This window comes from Fistularia commersonii, chromosome 12 (assembly GCF_037954325.1).
Source record: "Fistularia commersonii isolate RoL2024-O1a breed Wild chromosome 12, RoL_Fcom_v1.0, whole genome shotgun sequence".
Lineage (NCBI taxonomy): Eukaryota > Metazoa > Chordata > Actinopteri > Syngnathiformes > Fistulariidae > Fistularia > Fistularia commersonii.
The window spans coordinates 4,000,381-4,013,758 of NC_141295.1; the positions used below are offsets into that span (position 1 = coordinate 4,000,381).

Below are 13,378 nucleotides of genomic sequence, written 5' to 3' on the forward strand. Positions count from 1 at the left end.
CTCATATTACTGCTTCACATGTTGGAGCCGATCGGCTATAAATCCTGGTTTTCCGAAATTCAAGGAGGCTCCCGATGGTCGTTGGCTGAGCCTGTGTGTGTGTGTGTGTGTCCACGTTGTGTGTTCTGTTGTACAGGAGTGTGAAGATAGATCACGTTAGCATGCACTAATCCCGGTACAGAAGTGCTAATTTCACTGGATGCTAATCAATAAATATTTCAAAAAATGATAGATACTATTGATTATCATGTCATTCAAGTACTAAATGAGATAAATGAGATTTGAGAACTAAATCTGTCAATAAAAGGGAATGACCATTGTTTTAAATCACATTTTAATCCTTGCTAAATCATTATTTAGAGACTAGTGAGTATCTACACTTGTGTGGGAAGGGCACCTCCATCGTGTCGTCCTCCACAGCGGACCCCCTCCAGGGCGCCGGTGCCCCGGATGACCCCGAAGGGGCCACTTTTTACACTGCGACTCCGGTCTACTCATTTTACATAACCGTGACTTTTGTCATTTTACACAATATTTTTACACACGCTCACAAATAACAGGTTTTTATTGAATCTGTACAGGCACAGATTGGGTTAATTTTACATTCAGAAAGACAAAAAGGGTTACAAATGTAAATATACCTAGAAGGGAGATTGTTAAACAAATACGATTGATAATATATCAAATAACAATCTTATAAACATTTAGAACTGGGTCGAGTAGTTTGTTTACAATCTCCCTCCCTACAACATCTCTGAGCAGAGTTTTACGACAGTATTTGCGACACCGCCACACTTTACGGCAAAACACTCGGGCTCCGGCTGACAGAAGGTAAGCTAACGGGGGAATAAGTGTCGAGCTTTTGCACTTTCTCCCCGCTTTTCACCGTAAAACAACTTCTTTTTTTTCGCGGCGGGTTTTGCAACGCGGTGTTTCGTTATTTTGCAACTTTTTAAAATGTTCTTATCCCGTTGTGGATAACACAGCTAACGGCGGCTAAAAGCTAGCTAGGTGTTGCAGGGATTTCAGATTGTGTATTTTTAAACAATGACTCGCCTCTGATCAATAAACATTAATTACAGCGCCGAGAATTATACAGAAATAACAACACGGTGACGATTCGCCCCTTTCTCCACCGCGTATCACGACATTGGCTTCATTGAGGCTTATAAAAAGCGATATTTACAGCTAAAATGGATCGGCATATTTCTGTATCCTTTTTCAGGTGCAATAAATGAATATATACAATATATAAAGTGCACATCTTACAAACCGTCCAACTCCATTTTCCCTGAATACTTGGAATTTTATGCTCCTTTTTTCTATCCTAAAATACTGTTATAGAGCCTTTCGTCTGGGTTTTCCAAACAAACTTTCGGTGCCTTGAACGCCTGACGATAAGCAGCCATGCAGCCTTTCCTGTCAGATAATCCAGACGTCAACATTAATAACAATAATCTCCAAATGTTTAATCCTGAGTTTCCCCCAGAGGCAGTGACTTCTCAGATGAATGCATAAATGACTGAATGTCAAAGGTCCGGATTTTACCACAACTTCCTGCGGTTCACGAAGGCTTAAACGTTCTGCATTGCGTTTATCATTTATTCACTCACCATTTTTCTACTTGGTCATGTCACCATGGTGACCAAACCATCCAGTTAAATAATTGGCTTGGGTTATTTTGCACACACACACACACACACACTCACACACACACGTGTCCTTCGCTGGGCGGGCCTTGAAGGTAACGCTGCCCCCTGTGGCCCCGCAGGCGCAGGCGTTGGGGTGATGTGCGTCCGCCCGCCCAGAGCTGTGACACCGCCGCCGCCGCCGCCGCCACCCGGAAGAACCATCAAGGCCTGCCTGCTGGTGAGCCTGGGTGCCGGACGCCGGCGGAGGCTCCGCCTCCTCCTCTACCCTCACTTTCCCCCTCTCCGTCCGTAGACGCTGCTGCTGAGTGTGTGTATGCTCCACCTGCTAAGGACGGCGGGCGTGAGGACGTTCTCCATGGCCTCCGAGACGTACTCGTCGGGGACGCACTCCGCCGCCTTCGTCACCTGCCCCAACGACACGGTGGCGAAGGAGCTCGCCAGGTGGGTGGAGCTACCGCCGCCGCCGCCGCTTGACCGCTCGTTCTGACACGGCCTCCGGCGTTTTCTTCTCAGGGGGTTGGTGGAGAAGAAGTTAGCCGCCTGCGTCAACATCGTCCCGGCCATCACGTCCATGTGAGTAACGCCATTTAAGCAAACCTGGGATGCTGGATGATCTTTGACAGAAACAGGCTAACACTTACCATAGGATTCCAGTCATTGTGCTAAGCTAAGTTAACACTGACTTCCCGTTTTCGGGCGATACCCCCAATTTTTTTTTGCGCTAACCTGGCACCTCCTTCTCCTGAAGATACGAGTGGCAGGGCAAGATGGAGGAGGACAGCGAGGTGCTGCTGGTGCGTCTCCTCCTTATCTGCTCCCTGAATTTTCTTCTCGAAACCGTGGTTCCCGCTAACGTCCTCCAATCCTGTCCCCAAATGACTCTTACCCTCTTCAGATGATCAAGACCAGGAGCTCCAAGGTTGCGGCTCTGGCCGAGTTCGTCCGGTGAGTGGCGTTGGTGAACCCTCCGCCTTCCACCCTCCGGCTCCACCTCATCCAGGCTCGTCTTCTCAGGTCCAACCACCCTTACGAGGTGGCGGAGGTCATCAGCCTGCCCATCGAGCAGGGGAACCCACCGTACCTGAAGTGGATCGGCCAGGTCGTCCCCGAGTAGAAGAGGGTACCGGGAGGACATTTTTGGGGAGAAAAACAAAACAAAACAAAGAAGGCCATGGACTACCAAGTTCTCAGTTGTGAAGGTAGGGTTGCTCCTGGCAGCGGCCAGCAGAGGCCGCCATCTGGCTTCTCCCGCCACCATGTTTTTGTTACTCCATTAAAAGGGGCCTTGTTTTAGCGCTCGCCACGTCTCTTCTTTATCGGTTCATCCGTGCAGAGGAGAAGTAGTAGTCCTGGAAACAGTTTGTGCGATTTTAAAAAGCGTAGTCAGCAGCACGAAGCAACGTCTGCTCGCGTTTAGCATCTGATTCCCCCGGATTGGCAGTGGGAAGAGGACAAACAGAAGGGGTGGAGCCCTGAGGGATGCCGGGCGCAAGAGGAGGAGGTGTAGCCTATCGGCGAGGAGTTCCCCCGCGAGCGCCGAAGGCTCCCCGGGAGCGTCGGGCCGGCAGGTAACATCCCGAGGCAACCAGCCACCTCCCTCATACTACATTCATTCACGGAAAGATCACATGACCTTGTTGTGGGACCTCCTCCGCGGCGCCGCCAGGTCACAGGGAACTGACCTCCAACGCAGACGCTCCGCCCGGAAGACTTTCCGGCTGCAACCCGCTACCTCCCGTCTTCTGGGTACCTCTGGGTGCTGGCCCCGCCTCCTCCTCCGCCCCCCTCAACTGGGATCGAGCCTCTCCAAGATGGACGGTGCCATCTGCGGCGCTGACCACCTCCTCGCTGCCCTCGTTTCCCGCCCGCCGGCCGCCACCGCCGCCCCACTCCTCGGTGGGCCGCGGGCCTTCGGTGCCAGCTCTGTCATTGCTCTTGACGCGGCGGGATGAGCGGCAGAGCGCCTTCCGGAAACCCCTCTTGAAGTTGTCAGACAGGAAGCCGTAGAGGATGGGGTTGGCACAGCTGTTGGCGTAGGACAGCGCCACCACAAAGAAGTAGAGCCCGCGGAAGTCCCGCGGCAGCACCACCAGCAGGTTGACCACGTTGAGGGCGTAGAAGGGCAGCCAGCAGAGCACGAACACCGCCACCACCACCACCACCATCCGGGTGATCTTGCGCTCGGATTTGCGGCGGCGGGACGAGGTGGCCTGCGCCCGCTTCCCCACGCTGCGCACCTTCGTGGGCGGAGACAAGACACCTCTTACCCTCCGGCTGTGGATGCAGGTGCTGAAAATGACTCTTGGTAATGAGTTATAACACTGTTATTACACCTTAATGCGTTGAAACACAGTTTTTACATCTTACCCTGCGACTAGCGAGTTCTAAAACTGTCATCACATCTTGTCTTGTTAAGGATTCAGAACAGTAAGTACACCTCGATTCACGATTATGTTACTAATGATTTATAATACTGTTATTACACCTCATTGCATTGCTCATGTTTCGTAACACTTATCTACTTCATCGCGTTACTTATGTGTTCTTGCACCTTGTCTTGTTAGATATAAACTAAGGGCTTATTACACTGCTATTACACCTCTTGTTACTAATGGTTTATAACACAGTTGTTACATCTCGCCCTGTTATTAATTTTATAATCACAGCTTGTCGCGATTCTCCTGGACCTCGGATGTATTTAAGCCCGCCGTAATTGTGTCTTCCTCAATAACGCTGTTTTGCCTTGACAGCGTGAGCCGCTATATTTCTAACCAGCACAATCAGTACCTAGAAGTAACAATAAGTCCAAATTTTTCCTTTGTTTTAGTGTAAAGGAGGTAAACAGGTAAATTACAAAAAATCTTTATGTCAAATGAACTGTTTCTCTAAAAAATACATGACAAATTAATATTAACAATGAATATTAAAAAAGAATTGATGAAATTACATTGTAAAAATATTGTGGAGTTAAAAGAGAAAATTTTCACTGTGGGAAAATTTGCCATTAGAATTTATCAGAAAATTGATTGTTAGCATGTAGAAGAGGAGATATAAATCAAAATTTTTATCTTTGCCCGTTTTTTTTTTTTTTTGCTATAGTTTTTGAATTTTTTTAAAGAAGTAAGAATTACATTTTAACAATGTCGCTATTAGTTTTTTCACCAAAAAAATCCTTTTTTTTATCAACTTTTGAAGCAAAAAATGCACTTTAAAGTTACTTTTTCATTTTTTTCTTGTCCTTTTTTTTTTGCTACAGTTTTTGTATTTTTTTTTATAGTAGTAAAATTACATTTTAACAATGTCACTATTAGTTTTCTCACCAAAAAAATACTTTTTTTTTATCAAATTTTGAAGCAAAAAATGCACTTTAAAGTTACTTTTTCATTTTTTTCTTGCCCTTTTTTTTTTTGCTAGTTTTTGTATTTTTTCATAGTAGTAAAAATTACATTTTAACAATGTCACTATTAGTTTTCTCCCCAAAAAATACTTTTTTTTATCAAATTTTGAAGCAAAAAATGCACTTTAAAGTTACTTTTTCATTTTTTTCTTGCCCTTTTTTTTTTGCTATAGTTTTTGTACTTTTTTAAAGAAGTAAGAATTACATTTTAACCATGTCAGTATTAGTTTTCTCACCAAAAAAATACTTTTTTTTATCAAATTTTGAAGCAAAAAATGCACTTTAAAGTTACTTTTTCATTTTTTTCTTGCCCTTTTTTTTTTTTTGCTATAGTTTTTGTACTTTTTTTTATAGTAGTAAAAATTACATTTTATCAATGTCACTATAAGTTTTCTCACCAAAAAAAAAAACAACTTTTTTTTTTTTCAAATTTTGAAGCAAAAAATACACCGCGAAGTTACTTTTTCATTTTTTTCTTGCCGTTTTTTTTTTTTTAAAACCCAGATGCAAGGGAGAAAAAAAACGCCACACTAACACAAAAATTTGATTTCAGGCGGGGACGGGGGCCACAAAATATTGCCCAGAGGGCCGCGAGTCTAAAGCTAGCGCGCCGGGTGTCGGCAAACGTCCGCCGTTCCGCTAGCTTGTCGCCCGGCTAGCCGTACCTTGATGACGATGAGCAGGTAGCAGAGGCAGATGACCAGCAGGGGGCAGAAGAAGCCGACGGCGCAGGCGTAGACGATGAAGGAGGTCTTCCACACCTCCGCCGGCTCGGGCCACACGATGCTGCAGTTGCCGTCGTCCTGGAGCACGTCGGCGAAAACCACCACCGGCAGCACCACCACGAAGGAGCCCGCCCACACCGCGCCGCTAACCGCCTTAGCCACGGAGGGCCGGCGCCACCAGGTGGAGCGGATGGGATGCACCACGGCGAGGTAGCGGTCCACCGACATGACGGTGAGGCAGAAGATGCTGGTGAACTGGTTGATGGCGTCCACCGTCATGACCACGCGGCACATGAGCGAGCCGAAGGGCCAGGAGAGCAGCGCGTTCTGCGCCGCCAGGAAGGGAAGGCCCAGCATGAAGAGCTCGTCGGCGATGGCGAGGTTGAGGATGTAGATGTTGGTGACCGACTCGTTGCGGGTGTAGTTGACCACCACGTGGATGACCAGCGTGTTGCCGAGCAGGCCGACCACGCAAACCACGCCGTAGATGAGCGGGACGAAGATGGCCGCCAGCACCGGCAGCGACGCCGCCGCCGCCGCCGACTCGCTGCAGTTGCGGCAGGTGTCGTTCCCGCCGGGAGGGAAGTCCAGGAGCGGCGCGGCGGGCGTGGGGAGCAGCAGGGGGTGAGCCAGGGGCGGCGCCGACTCGTTGCCATGGCGAGGCGACAACCAGAAGAGATCCATGGCGGCGGGACCTTTTCACAATGAAACGTGAGGCTCCGAGGGAAGGGATTCTCCCGAGACAGGAAGTGAAAAGAAAACGGCTTTTTCATATTTAATGGTACTTCCGAAACAGGAAGTGGACTACCTTTCCAAATAAAACTCAGGAATCTCAAAGAAAAGACAGGAAGTGAATTGAAATAAATCTGTACGAAGACAGGAAGCCATGTGAAAATAGCCTTTCAAATTAAAACGGCGCAAATCAGACAGGAAGTGAACGGCGTTTCCCAGCCTTTCAGAATAAAACACTAGCTTCATCTGACAAGTAAACATTAGTCGTCGCTCATCTACCCGGATAAAAACAGATTCTCCTCAGACAGGAAGTGAGCGGCGTTTCCGAATAAACGATCCATTTTAATCCTTTCAAAATAAAACCAAAATAACCCATCGCACCCGGTGGATCGACCCTCAAGTCAGACAGGAAGTAAAGGAAAACTGCCTTCCTGACAGTTTCAAAATAAACCCCTTTCTATTCTATCTCCCTAGGTTCATCAAAACTCCTTGTTGTTGCCGTGACGACCTGCCCTTCATCTCCGGTTACCATGGAAACGCCTCGGTGAGTCGTTCCCACCGCGTTGACGTTATCGCGCCGTGGGTCAAGCTCCGGGCCGAGGAGGTCATCCAGGGGTCACGGCTGATTTATTGCCCTTCTTAGAGAAGGGGGGGGTCAGAGGTCACCGCAGCCTGACCAGAAGCAGTTGCACGCCGTGATATAGGAAATATTTACTTTCTTTCTTAATATGTAAGAACGCAATTGAAAAGCGGTAAAGTAGAAAACACACCTTAGGCCCCCCGCCGCCGCTGCCATCGCCAACGCCGTCCTGCAGAATCCTAAACCACCCATTAGTCGCCGCGGGAACAAAAACATTTGACTCCTATTAGCATACGTGTTGTTTACACCGCCGCCATTGCACCTTAATAACAACAGAGCTGCACGGGAGCACACCATGAACTAGCACGCCGCCACCCTCCACGCCGCTGTCAATCAAAAGTGATCCGTGGCTGTGCTACGTGGGGCGGGGGGGGGATGACGAAGGGGGCGGAGCCTAATTTTTCCAGCGGTTTGATCCGTGGCGCTCCCGGAAATGACACAAGTTGTAATAACGCCACTATTACACGGTTATTACTAATAACAGTTTGTTCCGCTCAACGGAGCGCACACACACGCACACACCCATGTTCACCTGGGCTTTTCAGCACAATCTAATCTCCAAACACACACACGCACACACACACACACACACACACACACACACAAAAGACAACCCCCCCCCCCCCCGCTCATTTGTCCATCATTGTGAGCCCCAAGAATATGTTCCCTGCTTGAGGTTGTCATGGCGATGACAGGTCAGGACTTTAGAAAAAAAAAGAAAAAAAAACGGCGTGGAGAGGTAGATAACGGATGCACGGGAGAATATTTTTCCAAGTCACAAAGCGCCAAGAACCAATCAGATCCAACCAATCAGAGCACCTGATGCGCCGGCCAATCAGAGCACGGTTGTTCCCCCGAGCAACCAATGGGAGACGCCCTGGGGAAAACGGCATCAAAAGGACAGATTCTTCACGGCAAAAGGAAATAAAAGATAATTAATATTTTTAGAATAAGATAAAAAGTAAGAATAATAATTATGAATCAATTAATTACAACGTATTTTTAGAAATTCCAGTATTATTGATTATCTATATTTTTTAACCAAGGCTCCAAACGACACCAGTTCTTTACCTGAATCCCGAGCGACACAGCGACGGAACCACGTTGTATATTATATTACATTAAATTATATAACTTTTATAAATGGCCGTGGCGACGCGCTGTCCTCAGCTCGGTGCCGCTCCGCTCTTAATTACACAGTTATTACATTTCAGCGGCGCGTTAAAGCGTCCGACCCCGGAGACCCCGGCGAGGATAAACAAAATGCGACGGCCAATCACATGAAAGCACGCCGTCCGCCCCCCCCCCACTCCCGCCGCCGTTGACGAAAACACAGTGTAACGCCTGTGTAATTACCCTATTCATCCGCTCACTGCGTCCGACCCCCCCGAAAAAATGTTATTGGGCCAATTAGGGGGTTTTAGCGACCTCTTCATGCTTGCGCTCGTAATTCATTAACACACACACACACACACACACACGTTGCACACCAAGAGGACGCTGCAACCTGATAAATGTCGTTTTTTTTATTGTGACCATCAGCAGCGGACGCCGTCCAATCACGGGCTGAAGCTGGGGGTTGCCATGGTGACGTGAAGAGCCAAGTTTCCCCAGAGCCAGGCATTTATTTGAAGCGGAATGCTCGTTAGCCGAAGGTCGCGGCTGACGTCACCACGGTCAGATCAGGGTCGGACTTTAGCTTAGCTTAGCATAATGACTGGAATCCTATGGTAAGTGTTAGCCAGCTTCTGTCAAGGCTCATTCAGCGACCCGTGATTTCCGAAGGGAAACCCAGAGCAGGGACTACTTTCCAAGGCGGAAGGACCGCACGCGCACCACTAGCCATCAGCCAATCATGTGAGGCCAGGGTTGTCACCTGTCAATCATCCTCTGATTGACAGGTGACATGTCTCGGTTAAACCCCGCCTCTTCTCCCCCCCCCGGCCTCCAAGACGTGTTAATCGTGAGTAAATGAATTAGAGGCATTACATGATTTAAATATAAAGAAGCAAGTGATTTGATTAATTTAGATTCATGTAGATTAATTTAGATTAATGTATATTAATTTAGATTAATGTATATTAATTTAGATTAATGTAGATTAATTTAGATTAACTTTGGATTCATTTAGATGTAAGTGGAGTTATTGAGCGGATGGGTGACAGGTGGGTAGGACTTTGCCCACTATGTGTGTGTGTGTGTTTGGTGTGTGTGTGTGTGTGTGTGTGTGTGTGTGTGTTGGAAACGCAACCTCTATCAGCCAATCGTTGTCCGTCGCTCTCGGAGTACATACTTCCCCCCCCCGAGGCTCTTTCAATTAGTGGATTTGTGGCCGGCGCTGGTGGCCAGGGGCCGGTGACTCTCTCACACACACACACACACACACGAACACACACACACACACACACACACTCCCATGCATGGTCCGATTAGATAGTCAGAACGGAGAGAATAGAAGGCCGAGCCATGAACGAATGGGGGGGAAAGAAGAAAAACATGGCCGTTCTCCTTCCCAAAGCAATTAAATCAATTTCCCCCCCCCTCGCCCCCCGTGAGGAGTTATTAAAGGCCAGACTGAACGCGGCGGCCTTGAAAGCATCATTAGGGAGGCTGAATGAATTACATGAAAGTGTTCTTCTTTTTTTCCAGGGACGGACAATGGCAGGAGGGGGTGGAGGAGGAGGTGAGCAGAGATCCATTCTCCATTTCACTTCCACTGATGTGGTTGATAGACAGGGTGAGGGGGTGAAAGAAGCATGTATTACACTGTAATAAACCTGTATTATACTGCAATAATGTGTATTATAAAGTAATAAATGTGTATTACACTGCAATATGCGAGTATAACACTGTTATAAAAATGTATTACACTGCAATAATGTGTATGACACCGTGATAAACGTGTATTATACTGTAATAAATGTGTGTTACACTACAACACGCGAGTATAACACTGTAATAAACGTGTATTACACTGCAATAATGTGTATTGCACTGTAATAAATGTGTATTACACCGTAATAAAGGTTATTACACTGTAATAAATGTGTATTACGCTGCAATACATGAGTATTGCACTACAATAAACATGTATTACACTGCAATAATGTGTATTACACTGTGATAAACATGTATTTTACTGTAATAAATGTGTGTTACACTGCAATAATGTGTATTACACTGTGATAAACATGTAATATATTGTAATAAATGTGTATTACACTGCAATACGCGAGTATAACTCCGTAATAGACGTGTATTACACTGCAATAATCTGTATTACACTGTGATAAATGTGTATTACACTGTAATAAATGTGCATTACACTGCAATACGCGAGTATTGCACTGTAATACACGTGTATTACACTATAATAATGTGTAGTACACTGTAACGTACCATAAACACTGTAATAAATGTGTATAACACTGTAATAAGCGTTTCCTTAACATGTTTTATTATTTCAGTGCAATCAATTTTTTTTCCAAACGTCTGCAGCCATGCAGGGTAGGAGGTGAAATAAGCATGTATTACACTCTAATATGCACGTATTACATGTAAGTAAGCGTGTATTACACTGTAATAAGAGTCTCGTTAATGTGTCTTGTTATTTCAGATAAATCATTTTTTTTCCAAATATCAGCAGCCATGTTGGATCCAGGTGGTTTCATATATGCATATATAAATATGTGTGTGTGAGTGTGTGTGTGTGTGTGTGTCTTGCTGGTCGTGGAGGCTTTGGTTTCTATTCCTATTAGAGTCGTCCCGATTGATTAATCCATGAACAACTAATAAATTAAACAGCCGGAGACTTGATTATAGCTGATTGATTAAGTGATTAGTTTGAGAGGTCGATCAATGAGGAGCGCAAAGGGTTTGGTTTTATCTTTTTTTCCCGGCACCACCGTTCTCCATCCGGTCACTGCGACCGCTTATTAAAAATAAAGCCTCGGATTGTGACGTGGATGCGCCGCGGCGCGCACGGAGCGCAAACAAGGCTGCAGAATTCCGTTGAGAAACTAGCTGTTTTTTGTTTTCCTTCGTCAACCCACGCCGTGCGCGTCCCGCTGCGGCTTCGTACTGATCGATACGGGTGATCGAATCCGATCGGCTACGATCGGCCGAGCCAGCGCTGGGATGTTCGCGCGCATCGGTGCGTTTATTTTCCCCAGAATAACCCAATCCGGACTCTCCGTGAAGTCCGCACGGAACTTCGACCGCTTTTGCGTGTGTGGAGACATATGTGCGTGTTTGCGTGTGCGTGCGGACTCGAAACATGCGGGATTTTCACCGCGTCCGGCACCGGAACGGAGCAGAACACCGGAGAGTTTTAATTTAATTTAATTTAATTTAATTTAATTTAATTTAATTTAATTTAATTTAATCCAATTCAATCTAATTCAATTTAATTCAATTTAATTGTATTTATGTTTATTTACTGCTAAACTGCAGTTGCACAAAGTGCGTGAAATGTCCATCAATTACCGTAAAAGTCAATCACATCCGGGTTCTTCTATTATTGTCATGATCATCACGACTGTATCTAATCCTCTTTTTTCCGGGATTCACTTGAACGCAACACGAAAAAAAAATAAAAAATGAAAAAAATAAAATAAATAAAAAACAGCAACAACAAAAAACAAACAAAAAACACGCCTTAGACTGGCGTTTACAGAACATGATTAAAAATATTTTAATTAAAAACTCCACACTCACCGCGTCTGAAAGGTCTTCCACCGGCTCCGGTTCGTCGGTTCTCCTCCCGGTTCCCGCCGGGAAAGTACCGGCGGCTCCGCCCCCCCCCCCCCCCCCCCCCCCGCGTCCCTAGTGCGCAGGCGCAGACGCAAGTCCAGCTCTTCCTTGGGAACCCGGATTGAGCAACCTGATTATTACAGAGGTCAAAGTGCAAACACACCAGTGACGTGCGGTTCATGGCTGGTGACGCACTGACGTCATCAGTCATATTTACAAACAAATGAACCCTAAGGAGTTGCATATTCACCTTTTTATGAGCAGCAGTTAACGTGTTTTGTTTAAAATATATATACAAACTGTAGCATAGAAAAAGCACATTTAAAAAACAAAAAACGTTTTTATCTCTTATTTTCCTTTACCTTCGCATTGTGGATGCTGTTCATTCAAAGCCAAATCTATCCTTGACATCCCGAATGTTTTTAGCGCGATTTGACTTTGAATGTGAGTGTCCGACTGCTCCTGTTTGATTATCAGAAGTTGAGAAAAGAATGCAAGGAAAAGCAGAAAAGGCACTTTCTTACTGGACATCCACACAGCCAGCGTTTTTGAGTTTACCGCTCCGTTTGAAAAGACCGAGTCTTTCGTCTAGTAGTCTGAAGCTAATCCGTTAGCGCCGGCGTTGGTCTCCCCTTACTTATTATCTCCTGCTTCCACTGAAAGTCCAGTTTAGAAAATTCTTTCAGTTTAGCTATGTTATCCTCCATTTTGGAAATAAAGCCAAGAAAGAGGAAAAAATAACTGGATGGCTACACTTGACTTGCTAACTGTTTACAGTAGCTTGCTATTGCAATTCTATTATTCTTTAGCCGAGTCGTAAAAAGGACCCCTGGGATCACCAGTGCCTCCTCCCTTGAGGCACCGTCACTGCGTGCCTCACCTAGTGTGTCTTCGCTGCCGCTTTACGATCGCTCGGCACGAGAAACACGTTACAGTTGTTGACGAAAAAAATTATACGCATCAGCTAAAGTATGGAATTTAGTTTATATATTAGTGCTTAAAGTGTTTGAAAATTTTAATAGTGACGTCCACAGAGACAGCAATATGGTCTCAATATTGTGTCACCGCACGTCTCTTCTTCATATTTAAACACTAAATGTGATTTTTTTTTCAGCGATTTTGAAAAAAAGTGACTAAAAATGGTGAAGTTTGGTGGAAAATAACTTTATACTACAAATCACTGAATGAATAGAAACATTCAATTAATTTTTTTATTTTAGATTTTTTCCTTTCCATGCTGCCAGGTGAGGCATTATTTATTTTTATTTATTTCTTTATTTGTTTTTCTTTGTAGTAATATTAGTGGTACTTCAAGCTTCATAATATGATTCCAGGTGTGAAAAGTATTTGTTTTTAGCTGCAACAGTGATACTTTATATTGTTAAATTTATGTAATGCAATGAAAAAAAATCCAAGATGATGTAATAACATTACAATAAATGCTATTATATATGTATTTTTATATGTATATAAGCGAGTG

General features: G+C 45.3%; 2 protein-coding genes and 1 long non-coding RNA gene across 3 annotated transcripts; 2 read left to right on the plus strand and 1 right to left on the minus strand.

Annotated features, from left to right (window-relative positions):
- Positions 1-790: 790 nt before the first annotated feature.
- On the plus strand, positions 791-2,951 carry LOC147228190 (protein CutA homolog). The gene is made up of 7 exons (XM_086156449.1): positions 791-831; positions 1,772-1,869; positions 1,945-2,093; positions 2,166-2,225; positions 2,401-2,446; positions 2,548-2,597; positions 2,667-2,951. Exons 2-7 carry the CDS (start codon positions 1,789-1,791, stop codon positions 2,764-2,766), a joined length of 486 nt encoding a protein of 161 aa, XP_086012575.1. The 5' UTR covers positions 791-831; positions 1,772-1,788; the 3' UTR covers positions 2,767-2,951.
- Positions 2,667-8,447, minus strand: sstr3b (somatostatin receptor 3b). The gene is made up of 2 exons (XM_086156450.1): positions 5,715-8,447; positions 2,667-3,889 (listed from the first exon to the last, which is right to left on the minus strand). Exons 1-2 carry the CDS (start codon positions 6,456-6,458, stop codon positions 3,320-3,322), a joined length of 1,314 nt encoding a protein of 437 aa, XP_086012576.1. The 5' UTR covers positions 6,459-8,447; the 3' UTR covers positions 2,667-3,319.
- Positions 3,616-10,770, plus strand: LOC147228192 (uncharacterized). Its single transcript, XR_015106901.1, has 4 exons — positions 3,616-3,957; positions 5,603-6,485; positions 6,981-7,050; positions 9,796-10,770. It is a non-coding gene; the product is annotated as an uncharacterized LOC147228192 (long non-coding RNA).
- Positions 10,771-13,378: the final 2,608 nt, after the last annotated feature.

What these genes read in the sequence shown, in the direction of transcription:
- LOC147228190 (XM_086156449.1), top strand. Translation starts at nt 1,789, where the DNA reads ATGTGCGTCCGCCCGCCCAGAGCTGTGACACCGCCGCCGCCGCCGCCG. An exon ending in GTGGCGAAGGAGCTCGCCAG is followed by an intron (nt 2,094 to 2,165) that starts GTGGGTGGAGCT and finishes TTTTCTTCTCAG; the next exon opens with GGGGTTGGTGGAGAAGAAGT. An exon ending in GCTCTGGCCGAGTTCGTCCG is followed by an intron (nt 2,598 to 2,666) that starts GTGAGTGGCGTT and finishes TCGTCTTCTCAG; the next exon opens with GTCCAACCACCCTTACGAGG.
- sstr3b (XM_086156450.1), bottom strand. Translation starts at nt 6,458, where the DNA reads ATGGATCTCTTCTGGTTGTCGCCTCGCCATGGCAACGAGTCGGCGCCG. An exon ending in ACCTGCTCATCGTCATCAAG is followed by an intron (nt 3,890 to 5,714) that starts GTACGGCTAGCC and finishes CCGCCCACGAAG; the next exon opens with GTGCGCAGCGTGGGGAAGCG.